Source organism: Lentinula edodes, assembly GCF_021015755.1.
Source record: "Lentinula edodes strain Le(Bin) 0899 ss11 chromosome Unknown C8R40scaffold_56, whole genome shotgun sequence".
NCBI classification, from domain to species: Eukaryota; Fungi; Basidiomycota; class Agaricomycetes; order Agaricales; family Omphalotaceae; genus Lentinula; species Lentinula edodes.
The window spans coordinates 57954-82785 of NW_025764362.1; the positions used below are offsets into that span (position 1 = coordinate 57954).

A 24832-nucleotide genomic window follows, 5' to 3' on the forward strand; every position below is an offset into this window, starting at 1 on the left:
GTGCCAACTTGAATGCTTCCGAGCTCTACGCTACCAGGTAGAGTCTACACTCCTAAACTACCTTCCGTTACCTCGAAATACCATTTACAACATACGTCTTAGTGCCTCTTGGTTTTGGATGTTCCCCCGCCGTTCCCTTTCACTTTCCAATAATTCAGTATTGAGATATTTGATTTATTTTCTGCTGTGAGCGAGTGCATTTTCTGGCAGAGGTCTATTTTCATCGGGATCTGTCTGCACGGTATCAAGACTCGTTATTATTCCTCATCCCATTAGGGTGTCGATATTACTGTATAATAAAGAATGATGGAGTCACGATTATAGTAAATCAGGTTTATACTGAGTTTAACATCGTGGGCCATGCTTTCCGCGTCATCGTTCCTCCCATTGGGTATTGAGACCAACGAAAAGCTTTCACCTCAGTGACGGTTTCGGAGGGTTGATATCTAATCTGGGGTATGCCGAATATTTTATACTCCGCCGGCATGCAATCAAATTGATTTGTGCTTCGCTCGTTCCTCTCTCTGACCTTGTTCTTCTCAATTATTCATTGCATTCCTGTTCAAACGTAGGTAATTTGTCCTTCATAAAGTAATTCTTTTAGCTGAAATTACCATCACAGCCTTTATTTTATCTTTTGATTTCTTCTCATCTTCCCTGTCAACTTGCCAACAAACATGGCGTCTGCCTCTGCAGAGTCTTCGTCCCCGAATAATCAGACTAGACACACTGTCCTGCTCAAAGGCGGCGTAGAAATTAAAGTGAATGGTAATTACATTTTTACTGCTTCAAATTTATGTCTTCGATTTTCTCCCCTCATCCGCCTGTTCTCATTCTTTAATTATAGACCACGTCTATGTTTCGCCCAGCTGGTCGACCCGCGAAGGGACACCATATTCCATAGGTCGTATAATGGAATTCCTCAAGCCCGAAGGAACCTCTTCTTCTGCAGACTTTGACTCTCTACCATACTCCCGCGTTCGCCTAGCATGGTATTACCGCCCCCGCGACGTTTCCGACCGCCCCGGTGGTGACTCCCGCTTGTTACTTGCAGCGATCTACTCCGAAATATGTGATATCAATCAAGTTAGGGCGAAATGTTTTGTAGTTCATCGAGACAAGATTAGTGATTTAGCGGGGTGGAAGAAGCGGCCGGATAGGTTCTATTTTATGAGGCTATTTGATCCATATCTCAAAAAGGAATTCGAGATTATCCAGGCGTCGGACGTGAAAAACGGTGAGTATTGTAGATCCTTGGAGTGTAAATCTTCTGTGAAGATCAACCTGACTCATTGAATCCCGAATCAGTACCGGAAGACGTTAGGAACACGCTGGTTGAGCGATACGAATATGTTGCTGCAGAGAAAGAAGTTGTCCCGGATCTCACTGACGCGCTCCGTCTGTGTGATACATGTACAGTCTGGTGTGCAAGGTACGTGCTAGTATCTTTAATTCAAGCATATCACATAAATCTCACTCATCAAGCGTTTAGCTTGGAATCTGTTCAATGCGACCGGTGCAAGAAATATTTCCATATGCACTGCGTTCAACCTCCTCTACAAGCAAAGCCTTCTCGCGGCTATGGATGGACCTGCGCACCATGCTCCCGCCGACATGAGGAGGAAGTTGATTCACGCGCCGCCGTACGCCATGCGACGCCAGTCCCCATCAAACCCCCGCTCAAGTCCAATGCTCCTGCCCCTCGTGGTCGTGGTCGTCCTCGAAAAGACCGTACTCAGGCAGAGAAGGAAGAGAATTTTCCTGTGAAACACTTTAGGTTATGGCCGTTTAGATATTTCGGGTGAGTGTCCATTTTTCCCCCCTCCAAATAGCAGATATTGAACAATTTAATGGTTTTATAGGCAATATACCCTTGTTGAAGACACTCTTGGTACGTTCTATTCACTTGGCCCAGACCTCGTGTCAATTGAACATCTTGGCTCCAGATCCAGAAGACCTGATTTTTCCTCGAGCCGCTACACGGGTTGGCCCGAAATACCAGCTTACTGCTTTTCCTGACAATGGCGGCCCACATCTTGGTCCTGGTGCGCTTGGTCATCTCCTAAACTTTCATAACAATCACACCATTTCATAGACGAAGAACGTGGGACCGACAAGACTGTTGAGGTTCTGGGAGCAGTAAATGACTTCACTCCTTCTGAAAGTAAGATTCCTCCCCTAAGTTTATCTGTTACCTGGCTGATCAATATTGTGCAGTGAGCGAGAGTATGTTTACTTCTATTCTTCAGCGAAAAACTTATTCAAGTGTGTACAGTGGAAGCGTGTCTTCGAAGCATAACCAACGACGGGAAGACTCGCAGCTCTGTCGACTTCCTTACTGAAGTTGTACGCCAATTCTCTGACGCCACACTGAATGGCAAATCGCTTTCCTCTGTAACACCGAAGACGCTGAACATGCCAAGGATCGAAAAAGTAAGAAGTTTATCGGACAAGGAATGGATCAAAACTGAAAATTAGCTATTAGTGGAAAGTCCAGCCTACGAGGCGCTATACTGATAAAGATTGGTCTCGGGAAGAGATTGTAGCATTTGAGGATGCTATCGCGGTACACGGAGCTGAATTACGCGCAGTGAGAGATGAAGTAGTAGTCAGGTCGATATATGAGGTGGTGAGATTCTACGGACATTGGAAAAAGTACGTTCCCGTGACTCTTCGATAAACGAAACCTCGCCCTCACATATATATATATACGACAGTACCAAACTCGGTGAAGAGAACGAGAGGATTCGTACATATGGCTCTATGCCAACACCTATTCCTTCAACGCAATTAAGCCTTGGTGGTTTACATCGTTCCCAAACCATTGGCCTCTCTGACGACGAATCTTCCATCATTGTCCCTCCTTCCAAAGTACCATCCTGTGGTGCATGTCGGACTCGAGATAGTAAGATATGGTGGAAGGCACCGAAAGGACTCCAATCGAATGTCTTGTGTGACAGTTGCGGCGTTAATTATAGGAAATATGCCGACCTGAATATGAGGCCGACGAGGGATGAGTCTACCCCGGCTCCAGTAGTGCCATCAGGCCTAGGGCAGGGAAGCTCTACAAGGGGAAGACCGAGTGGAAGTAGCAGTAGCTCGGCGGAGAAGAGGGAGGGGACGCCAGTTGTGGGTCCTGCATCGAAAAGATCGAAGGTATGCTTTGTGTATACTAGTGTCGACCAGCAATTGTTCTTATTCGCATTACTCGTAGACCGCATCATCTATACCATCGACCCCCCCACCTCCATCCAATGTTCCTCAACTCCGCTGTTGCGCATGCTCGAAGAATGGGCCCGTTGGGAAAGTAATAAAGTGCAAAAAGTGCGGTTTTTCAGTTCATGCCGGTAAGAGTGCCTTCCCTTCGAGTCGCGCACCGTCACAACCATAATTATAGCATCTGTCGGGATTACTCTGAGCGCCGACAAGCTAGATGACTGGCGATGTGATCTATGCGAGAACGAGGAAGAACAAGAAGCTTCTATTGTAAGCGTACATACTGTAACCATTTACGGGCGACTCTGAACTGATTGTTGTTGAATCATCAGTACCATGACTGCTTACTATGCCCTCGCCCGCGTGGTCCTGTACAATCCCGTCCCGGATCATATCTTCAAGCTTGTAAAGTGACAGAGAGTCATGGTTGGGCGCATGTTCTATGTTCTGTGTTCATTCCGGAAATCAACTTTACGAATACATCGACGATGAGATCTGTAGAAGGAATTACTGGTATTCCCAATCGTAGATGGATGGCAGTGAGTCGTTACATCTTTTTATTTTAACCTCTGAACGCTAATCTTGTTGTAGCAATGTGGTATATGTCAGCAAAGGGGTGGTGCTGTAGTCAAATGTAGCGACTGTTCGAAGGAATACCATGTGTCCTGTGCGTGGAACCAGGGTCATACGTTTGGCTTCGAGATCCAGCCCGTAAGGCATTGAACTATTGCTTACTCTAGGAATTTTTGTTAAGTTCAATTTCAGGTCAAAGGAACCCGGAGAGAAACGCACGTCACAACGATGTTCAGGGGAGAACCTGGTTGTATGAATGCTATTATCTCTTGCAAGGAGCACGACCACAGTCGGCGGCAGATATACGAGATTTGTGAAACTGATGACGGAGGAGAGGTGAGTTATCGTTGCACATATTCTGATTTTTTTAAAATGCTAACCTCTTTTCTCCAGAGTGCTCTCCAAGTATATTGTCGAGCATACAAACAAGTACCCCAAGTATCCCAAACACATGCACTCCTCCGGAAAGCTCGACGGCTTGACCAACTTATCACTGTCCGGCCCGAATCCTCCGGCCCGGTGGCTGATTTCCCATCTGAAGACCTCCAGTGTGTGAAATGCTCGACGCACTTTACGCCAAAGTTTTACCAGACGGAGAGCGGATGGTTGTGTCATGCCTGTAATTTCAAACCACTTCCCATCGCGACAGCGAACCATGACATGAGTGGTGGCATTGTCAATACTCTCAAACTGCGGTCGCCAACTTTGCAGCCGGAGTCGCTCTCTGTGTCAGGGTCTGAGGTATTGGTGAATTGAAGTAAACTGAGGCTTGGGTAAGTGTTGCTGGAGGATAATCTCATCTTAATATCTTTATTATTTGCTATCGTGCTTTGAACGTGTTGTACTTTAATAGTCATTTATCATTGTAGGGTTTTGGAGGTAAAAGCATGTAATCACGGACTCATACAACAAGCAATCATTTGTAATATAAGGTGAAGAACTACCAGGTATACTAAACAAATTAAATTTCAAGAGAGGTTTCTCTAGAGTCTGATTGTTGGTTGATATTGTACCCTTTCTTTTCGTTTTTCACTCGAAGTTTGGTTGGGTACTGTACTGTGCTAGTAGCATTTCGCCTCCACATGATAGTGAGATAGGAAGATTGGTCTGACGGACAACATCAGGCTTGCGGTTTATTTTGCACACTTACCTGACCTTAAGCATTTCAATGTGCAATCGCCCGCTAGGTTACGATATTCATGATCAGTCGAAGAGAAGGCAGGATTCAATACAATGAATGATCAGACGGAGGTGGATTTTAAGCGCCCACGAGTCATTGGGTTGTGAGAATATTGATACGCGCTACGCCAAACAAGCTCATCAAGCTCGACGCCCTTTCCCAATTCTAGCCCCGTCAACCTCGCTCCTTTCGTTTTATAACTAGTCTAGTACGCTAACGGACTACTAGATCTGGCGCCTCCCATTCGTGGCCATGAACTTTACTAGCTACAGTAGCCTCAGTAACTGGGATGGCGACGAGAGCTTATTTCAACCAAAATCGACATTGACATCCAAAACGTCTTCCACGAGAGATTCACCTCAATCTGTGCCCCAGAATGAATCTACCTCTGAATGCACGCCTTTAGAGGTCGCCGCTTTGAAGCAGCTTCTAATTCATCAGGATGTATCGTCGTCTGAGCCGTTTTCAGCGTTAGAAAAATGTGCAAATATTCCGGTATGACTTCCATATATCATTGTGAGTGTCTGAGTAGATAATCTCATTTGTTTTAGAATCTCGATGCGATTGATAAAGAGGCCGAAAGTGTAGACACCGATACCGAGACGGCTGTAGTGAGTTCTACCACTGTCATGACCTTTATGATCCGTTGAATCATTCATCCTACATCTAGGCTACGAATATGTCTGAAACCATCAACAGTAGTCTCTTTACTCCTCCTCGTCGGGAGTCCATCTCTCCCCTTTCGCCGTCATCTTCATTGGATGGTGCTTCTCTTTTCTCCCCTAGGGAGTCTCCTAAATCATCAACTAGCACGCTCTCGCCCCTGCGACAGCAGACAGAGAACTCTCATCAACAAGAACCAGGCGAAAAATTTGATCCCGAATCCTACCATGGTCATGGTACCGGCACACTCATCTTTCTCTCCCATATCCAAGCCCCTCTTCTTCCTAGAGACACTACTCATGCCCATTATTTGAAACCCCATCCGAAAGTCCTGGAAAAAATTACTAAGTTCAGCTCTCCATCTGTCCTATTCCAGGATTCCCCGTCGCCTCCACCATTCGGGTTGCATCACAAGAAAGCACCTCCTAGACCAAACGTTTATGCTCCCTCTACTTCTGCGCTTCCATTATCATCATCATTAAAACAGCATACCCCAATGAAGTACACAAATCTTCAGGATGCTTTGAACGCTTCCACGATACATAACGCAGAGGATGACTACATTGGGGCATTCATAGACAAAACTCGACCTGTCGTTCGTCGTAAACAGAAACAAAGTCCATTTGACGGTGTTCACCTGCCTCGCAAAAAGGCCAGGTTGAACCCATCTATCGTCGCGGCGCCATCGTCTGGCAACAGTTCTGTCTCCGTAGTGGTCAGTCAAAACTTGACGACGACGAAGAGTTCCTATATCCCAGGTGATATTATGCTGACTGACAAGACGCGCGGGGACGGTGATGGTTACGTGCGGCTCTTCGTAGGCAAGCACATGGATTTCATTTCTGGGGCGAGTTGGTTGAAGAATGCGCACGAGTCCACCATACCCAATTCCTCCTCCAAACAGAAAAGGCGTGACCATCGGATGTTGCTGGTCAAGAATTCTAATACGCGTCATATTGGAGTGAAGAACCATCGACAAGGCGAAGTCCAAAATCTTGGGACGAAGCGTGGCTTACCCCCTGGATTGAATAGCTGTAGTACCGGATTAATGAATTGGAAGGGGAAGGATAGGATGTTGTCCTCTTCGAAAAGAAATTCAGGGTCGGTAGAGCGTATGTTTGCCTCCATTTTTGCTCCCGAGACGGCGGCAGGGTATTGGATTGTTCAAAACTCGGACGAAGAGTTTCCTGGAGATGAGACAGACGATGAAGATGATCTTCCGTACCTGGACCTGTCAGAAGTTCACAAAGTGCGAGCGTCGTCGTCATATTCTTCGGTCAATACTGCTGGGACTGCTGGAACGGCCTCTAGGACTACCGGGAAGATGACCATGCCTCTTCCAAACCCAAATCCGAAACCAAAAACTCAACCACATGGAACTCCCCAGAGCGCGCCCTCGTCAGTTCCTGGAGGACCTTCGAAGTCCTCTTCTCTCAAAGGTATTAAGTTTCGGAAAAAACCTTCCAGCCCCACGACTCAAAATCCTGTAGCTCAATATCCTGACCCTGGAAACTCGTACGAATCCTTTTCCATGTCGTCTGCGTCTTACTCGTCAGTTTCGGCGTCAACTTCTTTCTCCTTACCAATCTCGACCCCGTCATGGTCCGCCTCATTGTTGTCGGCTCAGCCTTTGCGAAAAAGCTATTCTCAAACAGAACCTCATAAATATACTGATTATCAGCCGCTTTCACCCCCAGTAAAGGCTCAGCAGTTCCCAATTCAACGTGATGCAATATCGCTGAACCTCCCTGGTCCATCGGAGAAGGCGCTCGGGAAACGAAAGGCTTTCGATGATGGAGTTAAACCTCACATTAAACGGGGTCGTCCTGGGAAACATCGTCCTCCCACTGTACTCGCTAATTCCAGTATGAGTCAGTATCATGGACATGTTTCGCATACTCCTCACGACCCGTGCCATGCTCAAAATTTGTATGAAGCTCAGGACAGTCACCTTATCCCAGATAGTGTTGGGCAACATGAATTGTTTTCGCGTACGTCGGCTGTTTCAGCCTCAGGTCCTAGTGAGATATTAGGAGGTCCTCGGATCACTGATAACCTCGTCAAGATCCCAAGTTCACAAGGGAATCAAAACGGACATATTTACCAGTTCTACTCTCCTCACGCTCACGTTCGGACTTCTACACGAACTAATGCGTACATACCTGGATTGACTTCCCTTCCACCTATTGCGATTGTCGGTAATCCTTTTTCTGGAGATGGCGCAGAATCGGGAGTAGAAGCAGAGGCCACCATCGGACAAACAGGTCACGACGAACCAGATACCCATTGTGATGACCTGAAATGGGCTGCCGAGAAATTTTTGGTGTTATTGCAGAACGATCCTCAGCAAGCGAAAGACGTCATTGAAATGTTGCAGCTGCAGCGTCCTGGTCAGGTATGTCATCGTTTCCTTTGACTTTTTGACTCCAGTCTTCTTACTGCTACATAGACCATTGCTACGGGTAATACTTTACCTCAACCTCAGTCGAACGGATCTTTGGATGGTTTCCTGAACATGCCAGGGCATGACGTAGGGATTGGTCAAGAAATAACCAAGCGCAATTTCAGTGTCCATGGCGATCATAGAGGAGTTGACGTTGGAGAGTGGTTAATTCCTAGCTTCGGTATGGGAAGGATCCTAGAGGCCGGTGATCAAGCGAATACTGAAATTGAGCCTGGCCTCTATTCTGGGCTTAGTCGTAGTTCCAGAGCAGGGATCGAAGTTTCTACTCCCGACCACCCTGTAAAACATACGTCCATGTCCCCAGACGCAAGTAGCAACGCCACCATCAATCCCTCTATCTTGTTCTCTGTCGAGGACGAGCATGTTACCTCTGATGGTTTAGATATACTCAATTCTTCCGAGAGAGTTTATTACTCTGGTGATCCACTTCCTCCTCGAGGTAAACAGAGAATGATTAGCGTTCAGCCAAAGGCTCGAAAGCAGCGTAATACGGACTCTCAGTCCTCTGCGACTTCACCCGTACCACAACCCCCTCCGCCTCTTCTCCAGAGTAACGCGTTAAGTCTTGTGTTGGATTATGGTTCCAACTCGGATTCTGAAGAAAAAGATAATCTACATGAAGACAGCTTGGACTTCGATGTTCATCTTCACACCATTGTATCCGCTCTTTCCGCCACACCAGCTACCCTGGCATCTCCGTCTACAGTCTCATCGTCCCTAACAGAATCGCAGGCAACGATAAATAATGGAGTCGATGTTATATCTATCGAGAGTGGGTCTGGATTGCAGAAGGGCGGCGAACGCAGTCCGACGTCGAGATTAACAATACCTTCTCCAAACAAACAACCTTCTCCCAAATTACGCCTGTCTGATCCGGCCGCACTCGAGGTACCGAGATCGGCTGATCTTTCTCAAAAAGCAACAGGGAGAGAAAAAGAGAAGAAGAAGAAGAAGCAAGCTCCCGCAAACAGACGTAATTGGCCACTGGGTTCATCTGAGTATTTCTGCCACCAGTGTCGCTCTAGATCCTTCAAGTTGCACATGGCTTGTGCATTCGATAACTGTAACCTCAAATACTGTATAAAATGCATCACTGTTCGGTGTGTATTGTCGTCTTTGGCTTTCTTTTCTGGTTCTTATTTTCTTATGTAGATATGCCGACCTTCTCGCTTTTGACGCCAAGCGAAAAGACTTTTCGTGTTTTCGATGTACAAACAATTGCCGTTGCGATTTGTGCTGTCGCAAGCGCGGTGAGATCTACATTCCTCCTAAGAGGAATGTCCAACTTGCTTCAGACAATGAACCTCCTGAACTAATGACCCTCACTCAAAGAAGGCAGAGAAGGAAGAATGCGAACCGGAAGGAGATGGATCTGGAATTGGAGACAAAGGAGATTGAAGACAGAACCCTTTCTGAGTCGGCTGGTCCCTCCGGAGAGAATACGATCGCGGAGAAAAGGGAAAAGAGAGACAAAGTTAAAGGGAAAGCAAAGATGGAACCAGAGATAATCGCATCTACGGAAAAGGACACGGCCTATGAGAAGGAAACCGGGGAGAAGGCTGCGTTAACAAAAAGCAATTGGCCAGAAGGTCCGCTGGAATATTATTGCCACCAATGTCGACACAAGTCGTTTAGGTTATACATGGAATGTGCGTCAGAGGGCTGCAACGCCAAATATTGCATAAGATGTGTCACCTCCCGGTGCGTAAATTTTCCTGCTTCTTTTTTGTTACTCTTATGACACGTATTCCCTAGTTATGCCAGCACTATCTCATTTGACTCAACTCGCGATGACTTTTTCTGTTTCCGTTGCAAGGACACCTGCCTCTGCGATATATGTTGTCGTAAACGTGGTGAAACTTACATCTCTTTCAGAAGGCCTCCCGCAAGGCCAACCACGTTCAAGCCTGCACATCTCCGTCCTCGCCAATCAGAAGAAAGACCTTACCCAAAACTAGCGCCAATAACTGTTGACACCCAGGTTTTGCATCCTGTGGTGTATTGGGGTGCAGTTTACAACTGGACAGGCGAGGTAATTGCTTCGGCGTATGTGGCTTCTGTTGAAAACGATGGGATTATCTTTGCTCGGCCGCTCCAAAAACGCAGAGTTTTCATCGGCGATGTTCAGCCCGATTGGGAACTGGGAAGCAACTTTAAAATTCGCTACTTAGGAGAGTCCAGGGAAAACGTAGCTCAGGAGCCTGTCATCACAAACGATGATACATCAATAGGACCAAGTCCAACAACGAGAAAAAGGAAGATCCTCTACGTTGGGAAGCCTCCCCTTCCTTCGACAGTCATCTCCGCTTCGCCTTCAGGGCCCATGGTTTCTAGTATGGGCAATAGCGCTGCTTGTCCAGTGGATGTCGACGAATTTGAATCTCAGGCTGAATCTATGTCAATTGATATTATTGCCGACCAGTCTGTTATTGCCCATAGTCTCGGTGCATCCTCCAGCGAGACTAGAGATTCCGAGCGAAAGGAAGTCCTTGCTTCTGGTAACTTGCGAACATTTATGGGTGTACGACCTTCTTCCCATTCTTCCGAGCGCGACGCCTACAAGCCTCGTTCCACTCATAATCCGGAGGGACGATTCAGGAGTCCAGAAACTAAAGGAATAAAGATCGATGTTAAGGGCGACATGGACGTTCAGCTCTCTTCCGCCGTAGTTGAGGGCGAGATCGGTAAGCCTCTTTCGGCTTCTGTTTTCGAAGCACCTCTCGACAATCCCGCAGACGTTCAAGGAATGTATGATGTCTGCGGCGACTCCGAAACAGATATGGTCATTCAGATCTCGCCCACTACAGATGAAGGCGAGGTTGCAATAGGCACGGACTTGGAATCAGGAGCTGTGACCATGAATTGTTGTGAGACGGAAGCGGAAAGTCTGGATTCACAAATGGATTACGACACCACTGAAAACTTCCATGTGCCTTCTGATAATATTTCTCCAACATCCGCCACCGAATTCGATATCGCGGTTCTCGTGGAAGATGATATGTTCCCCACAAATCATCTCTCAGAACTGTCAGTTGTACAAGATCATGCATCTCACTCCGATTCTCTCTCCGATGCACGATTAAATGACGAAGCCATTTCGGAAGACCAGGAATACCCCTTGGACATAGGTAGTCCGTTGACTGATCTGGATGACGACGGTGAGTTGGATTTACTCTGTTTCCTAGTTGAGCTAATGAATTGACGAGTAGATTGAATGGATATCGAGTGTCAGGGACTCAAAGAGAGTAAAGCTTGCCGTATGTTATACCTGGTATCTATTCTACGTTACTCTACCTCCAATTTTGCAGAAGGAGCCGTCATGCAATGATTGTTTATTCTGACATCATCAACTTGTACCATTATCGTCAGTCTCAGCAATTAATCATAATGTACTATCATTGTAGAAATGAATATCTGCTCGCACAAACTCTAAGCAAGCAAGAACGACTGGGTGATTTTTTGGTAGTTTTAAATTAGCCAGTACTTGTTTTTCTAGAGCTCTTGTGTAAGTAACGCCCACTCCTCTCACCTATTACTTAAGTACTTTGTAGCTGGTTCGTTACGCAGCAAGTCCTCTGAAACCCGAGTCGTCAAGCCAAGCTTCAAATTCTGCAGGGCTACTGGTTCTCAAGAAACAAACATCTGTCAGGTTCAGGAAAAAGATGAACAAGCTTGAAGTTTGAAATTAAATTGAATGTTGAATGAACAAGGTTCACGTGCCTGACCCTCTCTTCAAAGTAAAGTTCTGCATCCGGTCCAGTGAATTCTTGAAGCCGTTTAATGGAAGGGAGGCGGATCCAGAGGTCCTATGACCATCAGCTACATATTATACCCAACAAAATCAGATGGAGCGGGCAGCTTTCCCCGCACTGTATTGCCTTCATAGTTCCAGCTTGACGACGGAGCATCTTCAGATCGCGAGGAAATCAGTCATGGTTAGTTTTCGCAACTGTATATAAACTCAGGCCCAAGACCTTATTCTATCATCTTTCTTCCTTAGTCCCTCGAAAAATCATGAAGGTCTCCAATATTGTTCTTGGTGCGACTTCGCTCTTCCTCGTGAAAGCGACACCTACTATCATCACGAAGCGTGGTCAGTATCACACCTTGGATGTTCCTTTCGTTTTCAGTTCCTGAATTGAATACTCTTCAGAGCAAATAGTATGCCCCGGTCAAGTCACGGTCTCCGAGACCTTCATTGGTGCAAACAGCAATGTCAAACTTGCCCAGGTTTACTGCCCAGAGAACACAGTACCGACTCTGACTCCTCGTCAGGATAATGGTACGGCCATTGATGTCTGTGGAAACACCTGTAGGTCTTCTGGATTTTGACTATCTTAATGCATGTGTCCTGAATGTGGAACTCCAGGCGGCACCAACTGCTTCACTCCCAGTGGTGGGGGCCCTGACCCCAATGACTGCACCGTCATCGCAGATGCGATGAGGTTCTATAGCCAGAACGTTAGTGAGTAATGTTTTCTCAAGAATCTGAGAGGATAGCTTTACCTCTTCATGTCAAAGACGATACCTTCTTGATCGGTACCGGAGTGAGTTGATTACCTTCGCTCGTGATGTTCATTGTCTAATTTTTTGACTATTCATCCTAGACAAATAACACTGTGGTTTTAACCTACTCGACTTGCGAGACTTTCTATGTCAATCAGGACCCCGTCGAACAGAGCTACTGCTATAGTGACTGGGTGAGTTATGTAAATTACGAAGTTTTTTCGGTTTCCCTGCTGATGAAGTTATTTTCTTAGGCCTCTATCGTCGATTATGTATGTGTACATTCATGTTCAGAGCTAGTGGTCAGGCTACATAACAGATCAATAGATTGCTCCCAACTGCCAGTCTACTCAGAACGCTCACGGAGGGAACTGTATAGCTGATGATCAGCAATGGTTCATCCAGTAAGTGGCATGCCTGCACCCCGCATTTTTATTGTCTCTGATACCTGTTCAGGGTTCAAACCAACATCTGAACACCTTGCCTTCTCGCGTTACTGCTTATAACAATTCTACACTCATTTTCCACTTCCCATCTTTTTCTTCAAATCTGAAATGTGCCTATTATAACCTAGACCAACTTTGAGTCTTCATTCATTCGATTCATTGCATGTACAGGAATAATGCGCATTTCTACCACGATACAGTTTGAGCACCGTTCAAGTCCAGGGCTAAATTGTAAATAACTAGCTTCTGAAGTTCGGGTATGAACTGCCAGTTTTCAGCAGTTATCCCGCTCACAGAGACGTCAGTGGGATCCGCTGTGACTCCCAAAATCGTTATTTGCTGCAATTTTTGTTCGACAGCAAAATTCCCATTACTTGAGATGGCAAGGTGGCCAGCAGTCGCCGAGAACGTCAGATTTCGGCTTTCAGTGGGTGGATTGGTGACCCCATCATCGATATAGGCTGTTCCAAAGGCATGTTCGTTGGATTCAAGGGAAACCAAGAGAGAGAACGGTCCTCCTCTAGTTTCGGTGGTCGTGTAGCCAGGATTCGCGTGCAAAAGAAGAGCGGAGCCGCCACGAATATGAACATTGATGTGTCCGAGGGGGGCAGAGAGCGTTGCAGTGCCATTAGATGATACATCAACCACCTTATGCGTATAGTAGTCTCGCCAAGTGACTTGGCCACGACCCGGGAAAATACCTGGCGGCAAATAGTAAGAATCACGCCGAAGGCGAGGCGAGCAACAAGTCACCTTCCACAGTGGAGACGTTGGGAGTCAATACTGGCGTTACCAATATGTCTGCACCAACCAAGAACTGCTTGTCCACGGAGAAGAGTTCGGCTTCTGTAGGGAACTCGTACCAGAGTGCTCGAACTGGCGGAGTCCCACGCAAGGAAGCATTCGCAAAGAGGGAAGTCTATTAAATGATTAGCCATCGGATCTACTCGCACAAAGCACCTACTTACCCAATACGGGAGCAAGGTATACCGAGTGGCAATAGCAGTTCGAGAAGCATTCGCTACGCTATCCCAACGGTAAGGCTCTTGACTGAGCGCTCCCCGCTCGTTGTGATTCCGATAGAAGGGTACAAATGCGGATAGTTGCATCCACCGGTTACACAATTCCTCATCGGTGTTGCCATCTACGTGATTTATCGGACCAGTTTCATGCTAGACATGACTTTGAAACGCTTACTGAATCCGCAGGTGTCCGCACCGACAAAAGGTATTTGGAATATCTGGAACTGGAGGATGCCTTGAATATTGTAATAAAGATACTCCCATCTATTAAAAGAAGTAAAAACTTTGTTGGTTACACTGCCCGATCGACCTACTTGGAGAAATTATCACCGAGCTATATAAACTTGTCAGAGAAATCGAAGAATGAAATATAGCACCGGGCTCACCCAATGTCCGGCCCATTTACCTGATGATGGGAACGTGGAACGCGCAATGATCACAGGTCGTTTCCCAGGTTGAAGTTGTTGAAGGGCAAGGTGTGTCGCCTTTTCTTCCATCATACCCCACATATTATGTACATCCAGCTCCGCAAAACCCCCGGCATGGGTAGCGTTTGTGGCAAGGGTGTTGATAGAAAGATCGCCAATGCCTGAGGATAACGTATCAATATATCGTAGCAAATGGCTGGAAAGTAAAGCACCGTTGTGGATCGCATACGGAGGTGCGTTAAGGCTGACTCCCTGTTCCCCGCCCGCTCCTTCTCCCCTTTTCAACAGGGCTTGAATGTTACTATCGGTACACGTCAAAGCTCCATTCACAGTAAAATTTCCACTGGGGCCAGACACAGAAGAATCATAACTACGGATGATGTTGTAGGCAATATTGCACGTTGACGATAGTGCACGCACCATTCTGGATAATCAGTGACGAGAGCTCCTGGCGATCCAGGGAGTGGGAAAGGTACAGAAGTATCACTTAGATCGGCACCCGTGCCGCTGTAATAAGGAAAGGAAATTTGGTAAGGGATTCAAAGAGCTGGAATCAAAGACAAACTGCGTACCAGGATCCCTGACAAAAGGAGCTGATTTCGTTCATGTCGAGCCAGATGCCTGAATATTCAACACCCTCGTCGCTCCAGTTCTTCAGTGATTCCGTCCACCATTGTTGCGTGTCATCTGCGAACCAGTCCGGAAAAACCTGCAGTCGACGTGGTGAGAATCGCGAGTTCTTTGAAAACAACCGAACAAAGTGCTCACAGTGTATCCTGGCCAAACCTTACCGATGTATTCAGAGCCGTCTGGATTCTTGACAAAAGTATCACTACAAAGGTATAACGCTGAAGACATACGTAGCTGTGACGACTATATAAACGTACAGTTCGTGGCCCCTGATATACGGATCATACTATTCAAAGGTGATTTTCAAAGAGAAGATCAGGTACGAAGGGACGTACGACATCTGTGGCATTGGTGGGATGGGGAACCGCAGCGTCCAGTATAGGGATGTCTGACAACAAGCAGCCGAAGGTCAATCGGGAAACACATTGGAGACATCACTACGGATAGCTTACAATGTTGGTTATTGGAGGCCTGAGAAAGGTGAGCTAGATATCTTCACCTCAGATCGTACTCTAGAAGCTCACCAACTCCTGGATGAAAGCCCGCATCGCATCCCCAGGAAAACTGACAGGATCAGAAGTAAAGTCGCGGAAAGCATGATACAGGTCGATATCGTTCCACATTACTGCAATGCTTTCAATAGGCGGTCGATAGAGAAGACAGTTGCTCACCTTCTAAAGGGATATTGGCAGCTCGCATGGCTTGGACTTGATCCATTGTTTCATTGATCGATATATAACCCCATCTGAAAGGCATCAAGATGATTTTCATAAATTTTGACCTAAGCTGACCTGCATAGATGGAAACCGAACGCCCATGAAGGTATCCAACTCGGCAGTCCCACAAGAGCACCGTATTGCTCAATGACCGCATGAGGAGTGGGACCAGAAAAGAAATAAAAGTCGAACACGCCGCCTATCATTCGATACTGAACGAGGGACTGCGAGGCGCCGGGAGGAGTCAGGAGCAAAATATCGGCTCCAGACGAACTACAGGATGAGAGCGATAAGCGTATGAATTCATGAAAGTGAAGGGAAGAAAGACCTAAATAAGAAGACGCCGTGACTCTGTGCCTCGTTCGTGGTTTCATTGAACCTATGCTCGACGTAAACGGGATGGTTTCCATACCTGAGGTGAATCACATTCAGAAATTGTGACTGAATAATGTAATGAACCTCACATGTTCTGATCAATGGGGTCGGCAATATCGCGAGCCCATAGGGTTTGGATGGACCCTCCGTTGGAAGCAACATTGCGTCTAAAGCCTGAGCTTGCAATGACTTCACCCAATCCATAGATATTTGCGTCCAGTGGTAACGAGGAAGTTAGCTATGGAAATTTTTAATTATTGGTGCTGTAGCATGACACTGTGCTCACTTGAAGATACTGGTCTTCGAACACAAGAGAAAATCCATCTAAAGCGGTAGAATTGTCATCGGGAATGACGGGCGCCAAGGGAGGTTTCGGGAGTGATGAAAACCGTGTATCGAATAAGGGAGTGGCATCGGGATTAGAACGTCGCGTGATCCAGAACGAAAAAGGGGAAGGTTCGTAGTTAAATACTAAATCGGACGAGTGAGTGAACGAGGTGGTAGGCGGTGGGGGACGAGCGATGACAGATTCTGGGATAGTGAACTGTTTGTTTCCGCTGTCTGCAATGCGTACCCGAAGTCTGGAAAGGTGTTCAATCAGATAGACGAACCGTAGATCGTGATAATAAGAACGTACCGAGAGTCAGTTTCGTACGTGACCTGAATTGTGAGATCTTCGAAATCCGTTCCGAAGGCGTTGCAAGGAGCTCCTGCTAGGGAAAGTTGTGCAACAAGTCCAAATCTGCTTTCTTGGAGGAAGTTTAATAAGTAGCCTGAGTATTGGTCGGTAAGCTTAGTACATAGAAATTCTAGATAACGCACCCGGACAGCTGGACACATTCTTTGAAAAATGTGTGGCATCGCTTTCCGCTATAGGATCAGCCTCAGAGACTAACACGTCTTGAGAATGAAAAGGACGAATACCAAGGACTCTAGAGAAGAGCCTTGCTACCACAAAACACAGTCCAAGACTAAACCAAACCATAGTGGAGTGGAGAAAAACTTCAAATATGACCGGGGACCATGGAACACATTATATAGGGAAACCAAGGCGGCAAGTTTATCGAGGTCAGGAGGTCAGCTGTGGTCAGGGCGTGTAGAATGAAGTAATCGTGTCAAGGAAAAGCCGTGGTGTATAGAGTTATAACTCTGTAGGTAAAGGAACAACGAGTTCGAAAGCAGAGAGGGCTGGATCTGAATGTATTCTTCAAGCGAGTTGGTCGCCCAGAAAATCGTTTAATCGCTGATCTAATTTCCCCACGTGTCAGAGTCGACTTTTATAGAATGGCCAAAGCAAAGAAATACCAAACTTCTCAGTCTGTTCTCAGTTATGCCAGGATCAAGAATAATCGATACAATTGCTCCAGCGTGCCCAGAAGACACACAAAGGCAGATTCAACAGAGAAACTTCAAAGAACTTCAATCATAAAACTGGAAACGTTGAACCCGGTTACAGTGAGTCGGATCAGCGTTATGAACGTCCAAATATTCAGAAGGAGACAAGGAAGAGCAAGGAAGGAATAACTGTGGTTTAGGGTAAGGAGCTTCTTTTTTCTTGCAGGGTGAGGATATTGGAGTGGATAATAGACAACTTCGATAGCTTTCGATAGGCAGTGGAAAATCTGGGAATGCAACCAACATCACTCTCCCAACAGTGTCATTGATGAAGATAGTCTTTCGCTAAGTCGTCCTTCGACAGCATTAATACACATTGAACTTCCATTGAGTTCACAGAGTACCTACACGGAAGGTCTGGATCGATAACATACACAGAGATACACAGAGACAAAGAATACGTACCTGTAGATCGATACAAACAGGAAGACTCGGGACCTATTTTTAGCTGTAGTATGATCATTTAGATAGATTACCACACTCTTGAAAGCCAAGGATAGCGTGACGGTCCTTTGAAATCTTCGTAAATATCAAAGAGGCCGTAGAGAAGTCTTCTGGCAGTCAAATCTCGACAAATCGGGTGAAGGTCGTATTGGAACCCCAAAGTGAATGATTGAAAGATAAGAGACTGTGGGCCTAGGACCTCCTAAGTAGGACGCGGACTGGAGCCCGTAGGCGTAAATTCTTCACGTGGCTATCTGACTTTTACGGAAGGTCAAAGCGAGCAATATTCAACAGGCTAACGAGAGATACAACTACAACTGAGCCATGTCTTGCTTGCATAAGCTGTTCAATACATTAGTCCTCGTCTTAAAAACAACCACAGTGATTAAGCTATTCCCACAAATCTGATTACGGAAGCTTAGGGAACTGGACAGAAAAAAGGTCCTCAAAGGATAAGAAATACAGGGAGTTTGGTTTTGAGAACGGCGAAGGTGGCTGATGGTTCATTCAGGAATGTTGAACCCTGTAGTGCACGATAGGTTAGCGTTCCAAACCATGAAAGCAGGTGAGTGAATACGTACTGGATGAAGAATTGTTGATCAGTCGCAACACAATTACCGCCGTGCGCGTTTTGCGTCGATTGGCAATTGGGAGCAACCTGTGCAAACGAAGATCAGCGAAATCTTCAGCCAGGTTCACATGAAATACTGACCCAGTCAATGACTGCCGCCTATATGATGATTAGTCGATATCAATAACATTCAGGAGAAAAACGACGTACCCAGTCAGTACGACAGTAAATTTGGGTGGTAGGATCCTGGTTGACGTAGAAGGATTCGCAGGTAGCGTAGGTGAGCGCGATGGTGTTGTTGATCTAAATAGAGGATTTCTGTCATAGAGTGAACCCTCGGCAGTTAAACAATGGACATACCCCAGTACCAATCTCAAACAAAGCGCCTATGCAGATGCAAACGTGTGAGTGAGTAACTGGATAAAAATTATATAGTGCCTGTATGATTATACATACCTACGTTCTCACTGTCAAACCGTAAAGCATCTGCAATTACATGACAGTCATCCGGGACAGGTCCTCCACCGCTAGGCACGAAGCAATTGGTAATACCTGCACTAGAATATCAGTGCTTTTAAATGATCAATTACTGCGATATCCGTACAAGTATTTCCACAAACATTCGTTTGACGCGGAGCAAGAGCCCTCTTTGAGGGCGTCGGTGGACACGTAATGTGCTGAAGCTTCACATTCTTCTCTTCACCAACGTATGTTTCCGAAAGAATTTCTTCGCCGGCACATATACTGGTATCTAAGAAACGTTCCATTTCCGGGTCCGAAGCATTGAATGGTACTACAATCGAAAAGACATTACCTCGCCTGGTGGGAGAAGCAGCAACAGAAAGTGCAAAGGCGAACGCGATGAGTGTGATTGAGAGTTTCATCTTTTGCTACAAGAGCGATGATGCATGAGCTTGTAATGCAGTTTTTATAGGCAGCAGAAGGCAGAAGATCCGAAGAGGCATCATCATTTGACTAGCCTAGTTCACGTCTCTGGCTTTTTTCGAAATTCGTGAAGCTGCCTAAGTTCGTCAGACTCTACTCGGCGATCAGTTGAGGCTCCTCGATGACTTTGTCACCATGACATGTGCGGAAGAAGTGATATAGTCCTGGACATTTACGAATACCGACGGTTCCTAGCCGACCTGCACTTGACGTGGACCAGACAGTCTCATATTCTACAGAGTACGGAAAGAGTTCGCCTACGCGGGAGGTCAGAATAGATGCAATATAGAGACAGCGGAGACATACCCCGTCGATGAAGCCAAGTACGGAACTTTAGAAAGCACCTCCCTCAACTAGGTATGTAGACGAAACGATCCGATATCTGCTGTATTGATACCAGTCGAGGTCGGCCGTAGCTCCAGGGGAGGCTGAACAGTAACCTCGTGGACGGTGCCCGATAGAATACGAAGAACGAGAATCTCAATAGGCGCTGGTGTCTAGTTCGAACTCTGGTCGGACCGTCCTCCAATTAGTCTTTCTCTTTCATTGTTCAATCACTTGCAACGATTTTTTTCTTGAACCTTTTTTGGCCATCGATTCGAAATATTATCAGCAGAACCACGACTGCGTCGTGGTTCTGTCTTCGACCGATTACTAGAGAAATTGCCTGGAACATCCCGTTTACACCGTTATGATTCAAACGTTACAGAAAACGGGAACCAACATCAACTCAATACCCGGATTATTCGAGGAGCGTGGCTCGCTGCGTATATAGGGGCAAGGAGCAATTCTGACTTTAAGCTCAGGTCGTTTCTTCTAACCGATTCTAGAAATTCATTGTTCCTGATGCTAGTTCTTGCACATGCCGCAGATTTCCTTTAGAAGATCATCTAGAGCGTTTTTGGACGTTACTTAACATGAAGACGCGGAGACTCTAAAGACTCTGCCCTGAGAGCCATAGTGAAGCTTTACCTCGATGCAGAAGAGCAATGACTACACGACGCATCTCATCGCGTGCATAGGCCTTGCAGAATTATCTTCTGTGATTGGATTACATGGTTTCTAAGAGTGTAAGGTAAATAAGGTGTGTGCATCCATTTCAAAACAATTGCAATACTTTATAGAATCGAGCATTCTTAGCTTTTGATTTTGAAGCCGCATTTCCAGTCAAGGAGCGATTTTCACGCTATTTTCAAAAACAGAGTGCTAACATTTGCATACAAGTAGTCGATCCTTTCGTCCAGGTTTGTACCCCAAAAAACGAGGCGGCGAGCTTCAGTGAATGAAGGATAAAAACGGTGTCTTTCCAATGAATAGGGCACATTCTACAAGACCGTTCTTATCGTCAAATCTTCAAATGAAATTCGTCAATTGCAGTCATTCTTACAGGTAACATAAATCAGTTTCACTCTTCACTGCGATTCTTCTTTTGTACTGCATTCCACTGTGGCGGCGAATGCGGTGCGATGCTAAAGTCCGCTGGCCCACCAGGCCCACTTGCAGGACTGGCGTCAATCTTTTTTTCGTTCCTTATCGGCGCAACAGGTAACTCCAGCGCTTCCAGCTTAATATGCATGTTGAATGATCCTTCCCAAACGATTGGTACTGTGTTAATAGCACTCACTGAAGACAAACAAGTATAATCCTCAGTTCAATCAAACTGTGAGTCTAACGTATAAGCTGAAAGGCTCTGAAAGGCTGGTTGTACTGAGAAATGTGTGGGCCGTTCATTACAGCCAATTATCTGGCCCGCTGTTTGAAACTTTCAGGTAGTGCAATGCCTGGTACCACTCACGAAGTAGGTCTCCGGATTTGATTAGGCTCACATCGTACGACTGTCCCAATACGGCTCGTATCTTACTTATTCTAGGCATTCAAGATGCATAGCTTAACTTTTACAGTCTGGCCCAATGTAACTACATACTGAAGTCATTTTCATGGTTGATGAAGGAGGCATACGGTGTTTATGTACGTTTGTCTGCGCAAATGAATACAGGTACCATGTAGGTTATTTTCGTCCCAACGATCGTATTCCCGAGCAGTTGCATCGCGAACCTTCGTCTCATTTCATGATATACTAATAGCCGTACCGGTGTCTCAACCATGGGCTACTGTGGGAGATATCCATTTTTGGATCTGTTTAGTCGAGTCCGGTTGTCATTACAGACGTTCGAAGCAAGATGGAGGTTTCTTCCGAAATTCTATACGCACGACTGTCCTAGTTATCCCGAGAGCCACCAAAATGTACTTTTCACAGGTACTTTTCGATCTTCTTCAGACCGTCCTACCACTTCCACCTCTTTCTCACATTCTGGGTGGAAATTCTTCTTGTAAGTTAGGAAGTCGATTTCCATCTGTCTTCAACTTTCAGCAAACCGGTGATTTTCCTGTTTCCGGTGTTCAAACTCTAACCTACATATTGGGTGGGGAGCTCCCGCGAACGAGCAGATAAATGTTGATCTTTTTTGAACTTAGGTTAAGCTCATCTTCACGATGCCCAGTCCTCAGAAGGCTCTATTTGAATAAAGTTACCGCAGATACATATTCCGGTGAGTGAAAAAAAATTCAAATCTATATACGTTATCCTTTGTGTATAAAACTTATAAGGGCTGTTTCAGGAAGTCGATTCAAGCTCCGAAACCATGCTTCTTGATACCGGGGGTTGAGGCGAGCACTGGTAACTGCTCTGTGGAAATGATACACAAGCGTCAAAAATTCGTATGTAGTAGCCCCAAAACGGGGAAAAGTCGGTATACAGGAGACGAAGGACAGAAAGAAAAGGCGTGATCCAATTTCTATGGGACAAAGATGCAGTGTGAATGCGATCAGACAGGTGCATGAAGCAGGTCCAACTTACAGGCACTCGATGCAGGGACAGTGTAGTACGTCAACTTCTGGTCAAAGTTAATTCAACACGGTGTGCTCCATAACTCGGGTTGCAGATGTTGCAGGTGGCAGGGATAAAGGCCATTTTGAAAACTTGCGGTCCAAGAAATAATGAGAGTAGGTGATCAACAACACTCATACAATATATACATGTAAGAGAAATTTCAGTTTCCATCACGAGAAAACTTGCTCATGCAGCGGCGATGTGTCCCTATTTTTATCTCCTGAACAGGCAAAGAATCATTAAGTATTGAGAAGTAACAGAGTCATCAGGTGCCACTGTTCGCGTATGATTTGAGTTATCCCCTCATGTTTATATGCCAAAGTAATTCTAACAAGACAGGAAAGGTCTGACAACACTGCTTGTTACTGTTGGTTTGGAGCTGCAACGTACTTCCTCACTGTTATCTCGTACAGTTGGCGTTACACTAAATATATCGCGAGACGCGTTTCGGCGCGATAAACCGGTACGATTGGTGCACGAGGGAAAAATGAAAAACTGAGATGGGGGAGCTCGCTGTCCCCGCGGATCTCAAGATTTGGATACTGGCGTCTTTGTTCGATCAAGTTATAGGTAGGGCGACCCGAACTCTCAAGATTCTTCTTTTCTGTATATCATCTTGGCTTTAGTTGTTCAATTTCTGCATTGCAACAAACTTCGACGTATGAAGGCCAGAGAATTTGAATAACCATGCTGAAGTGGCTTGCTTTACATACTGTGGCTTAACCGGATAACTTTACAAAGGTAAATAAAAACTTCTCTTTCTACTTCGTCCTACGTATCGACTCAGAGGATCGGCATTCAGCTTCATTTATATTGTGCAACTTTTTCCATACTCATCCTTCTCTCTTTCATTGTCCCGCCAGAATGTCTTTTGTAAAAACCCCGAAGCGCTTATACGACGACTTCACGGACATGCAGCATCTTCGGCAATATAGTCACAATGCTCCAGACGTTCGTTTCGTCAATCACAATCAAAGCTCGTATACTGGCTACGGGCAAAACTATGACGAACAAAATCCCCTGCATCTTCCGCATGCAAGCACCAACCCCCAGACACACAACTTATATTCCACTGAGTTTCATCGTGAAGCTTTACCATCGTCGATATTGCACCACCCTAATGTAAACGAGCCATGGGTCTCATACCCTCAAAACTATCATGTTGATTCTACAGGAAATTATCGCTTCCCCGACTATCCATATCCTTCTCATCACCTTGTTCCGCCTGTAGATCCAGCAGCGTCACGATCTAATTTCCGAAATGCTGGGCCTGTGGATTTGGATTTGTACTCTGGCATGCAACGTACCCTTGCTGGATCATTGGATCCCTCCACCGGGGTATTTTATCGCATGCCTGAGCACCCACGTCTTCGAACAGCTCAAGCATGCGAAAAGTGCCGTACTAGGAAGGCAAAGGTACTTTTTGATAACATCCCTGATTCCCGAATACTAAAATGTTCTTGTAGTGTAGCGGCGAGCATCCGTCGTGTAAGCGATGCTCGAATCGAGGTCTTGTATGCGAGTATGCCAAGGAAGGACGCGTTCGTGGTCCTAACAAACCCAAGCCAAAACTTCCTGTTGTACAAGAAATGACTTCTCCCCTCGTCCTTCAAAACCCGTCTCCCCTTACGTCGGAAATTCCGATTCCAATCTCCACCCCTGTTGGAGTATGTCCAACTCGCAGATATGTCTCACCATCTATTCTACCTCCTTCCATGTCGGCATCCTTGTCGTCACCATCATCACCTTGTTCTATTGGCTGCAACGCGCTCTATTCACCTATCTCTTCTTCCACAAGTTCACCCGATCCTACGGTCGGGTCGCATTATCACGCCGATCCAAAGTCATTTAGTGGTAGCCGAGGCGATACACGTAGACTCTCCAATTTACGGTTATATAGGGGTAGATATGGTTCAGACTCTGCTGCCTCTGATCTGCCCTCCGCGTGCTTTCAGTCGATGGCGCACCCTGTCGGATATCGACCTTACTCTCGGGTGCCTGAATCGTTGGTACAGTCGCATATAAATACAGAAAAAACGATGTAGGCTTCCTCGATCCGTTCTATAGTTAGTGCTGGGTTGCTGACAGTTCATATTATAGATCAACGTCTGAATCCTTTGCACTCGATCACGCCGGGGATTCCGCGCGGGAAATTGCGACCATTGGGGACGTTTCGTTAGCAGGATACTCGCAGGCGGACGTTGCATGTGTGCCATACTATACACATGTATCCGAAGACTCAGTCTTTGCAGAAACCGGAGTCCAACGATCCCGATCCTACAATTTCATGTCCCACACGGACTTCCGCCCAGAGGAGGGTTTGCGGCTGGAATGTATCAATCTAAACACACGCCAGTAAATTTCCTCC

The 24832-nt window shown here is 46.1% G+C and overlaps 6 protein-coding genes across 6 annotated transcripts; 4 read left to right on the forward strand and 2 right to left on the reverse strand.

The window, feature by feature from the left end:
• Positions 1-912: 912 nt before the first annotated feature.
• Positions 913-4666, forward strand: C8R40DRAFT_1259524 (uncharacterized protein; the record flags this gene model as incomplete). The annotated part of the gene is made up of 15 exons (XM_046233805.1): positions 913-1237; positions 1309-1432; positions 1493-1801; positions 1863-1891; positions 1947-2045; positions 2096-2164; positions 2276-2433; positions 2486-2655; positions 2718-3156; positions 3215-3347; positions 3398-3486; positions 3549-3755; positions 3808-3927; positions 3982-4125; positions 4183-4666. 15 exons carry the CDS (start codon positions 913-915, stop codon positions 4543-4545), a joined length of 2778 nt encoding a protein of 925 aa, XP_046080394.1. The 3' UTR covers positions 4546-4666.
• Positions 4667-5221: 555 nt separating this feature from the next.
• On the forward strand, positions 5222-11779 carry C8R40DRAFT_1074128 (uncharacterized protein; the record flags this gene model as incomplete). Its single annotated transcript, XM_046226671.1, has 10 exons — positions 5222-5464; positions 5521-5580; positions 5640-8027; positions 8082-9196; positions 9249-9685; positions 9755-9797; positions 9852-11254; positions 11466-11485; positions 11593-11601; positions 11648-11779. The coding sequence occupies 10 exons, from the start codon at positions 5222-5224 to the stop codon at positions 11777-11779; spliced, it is 5850 nt and encodes a 1949-aa protein (XP_046080395.1).
• C8R40DRAFT_745464 (uncharacterized protein) lies at positions 11764-13156 on the forward strand. Its single transcript, XM_046236081.1, has 9 exons — positions 11764-12031; positions 12097-12186; positions 12250-12408; positions 12466-12561; positions 12618-12643; positions 12704-12796; positions 12857-12874; positions 12930-13006; positions 13059-13156. Exons 2-9 carry the CDS (start codon positions 12111-12113, stop codon positions 13075-13077), a joined length of 564 nt encoding a protein of 187 aa, XP_046080396.1. The 5' UTR covers positions 11764-12031; positions 12097-12110; the 3' UTR covers positions 13078-13156.
• A 78-nt stretch (positions 13157-13234) lies between these two features.
• Positions 13235-17204, reverse strand: C8R40DRAFT_1059767 (glycosyl hydrolases family 31-domain-containing protein; the record flags this gene model as incomplete). Its single annotated transcript, XM_046225297.1, has 21 exons — positions 13235-13749; positions 13802-13967; positions 14017-14192; positions 14246-14334; positions 14385-14404; positions 14457-14659; positions 14711-14868; positions 14919-15005; positions 15071-15207; positions 15267-15330; positions 15386-15414; positions 15464-15516; positions 15581-15599; positions 15653-15753; positions 15800-15873; positions 15920-16117; positions 16173-16256; positions 16309-16457; positions 16506-16800; positions 16857-16992; positions 17042-17204. The coding sequence occupies 21 exons, from the start codon at positions 17202-17204 to the stop codon at positions 13235-13237; spliced, it is 2916 nt and encodes a 971-aa protein (XP_046080397.1).
• Positions 17205-18377: 1173 nt separating this feature from the next.
• C8R40DRAFT_745482 (uncharacterized protein) lies at positions 18378-19613 on the reverse strand. Its single transcript, XM_046236082.1, has 8 exons — positions 19444-19613; positions 19234-19380; positions 19086-19181; positions 18990-19015; positions 18840-18932; positions 18771-18788; positions 18640-18716; positions 18378-18581 (listed from the first exon to the last, which is right to left on the reverse strand). Exons 1-8 carry the CDS (start codon positions 19511-19513, stop codon positions 18566-18568), a joined length of 543 nt encoding a protein of 180 aa, XP_046080398.1. The 5' UTR covers positions 19514-19613; the 3' UTR covers positions 18378-18565.
• A 3715-nt stretch (positions 19614-23328) lies between these two features.
• Positions 23329-24823, forward strand: C8R40DRAFT_1176798 (uncharacterized protein; the record flags this gene model as incomplete). Its single annotated transcript, XM_046232571.1, has 3 exons — positions 23329-23880; positions 23931-24505; positions 24565-24823. The coding sequence occupies 3 exons, from the start codon at positions 23329-23331 to the stop codon at positions 24821-24823; spliced, it is 1386 nt and encodes a 461-aa protein (XP_046080399.1).
• Between the last annotated feature and the right edge of the window lie 9 nt (positions 24824-24832).

Excerpts from the sequence above, each read along its gene's own strand:
- C8R40DRAFT_745464 (XM_046236081.1), top strand. The coding sequence starts at position 12,111 with ATGAAGGTCTCCAATATTGTTCTTGGTGCGACTTCGCTCTTCCTCGTG. Across the intron at positions 12,187-12,249 it reads ACCTACTATCATCACGAAGC|AGCAAATAGTATGCCCCGGT; the intron begins GTGGTCAGTATC and ends AATACTCTTCAG. Across the intron at positions 12,644-12,703 it reads CCTTCTTGATCGGTACCGGA|ACAAATAACACTGTGGTTTT; the intron begins GTGAGTTGATTA and ends TATTCATCCTAG.
- C8R40DRAFT_745482 (XM_046236082.1), bottom strand. The coding sequence starts at position 19,513 with ATGAAACTCTCAATCACACTCATCGCGTTCGCCTTTGCACTTTCTGTT. Across the intron at positions 19,381-19,443 it reads TGCTTCTCCCACCAGGCGAG|ATACCAGTATATGTGCCGGC; the intron begins GTAATGTCTTTT and ends AACGTTTCTTAG. Across the intron at positions 19,182-19,233 it reads GAATGTTTGTGGAAATACTT|GTATTACCAATTGCTTCGTG; the intron begins GTACGGATATCG and ends ATTCTAGTGCAG.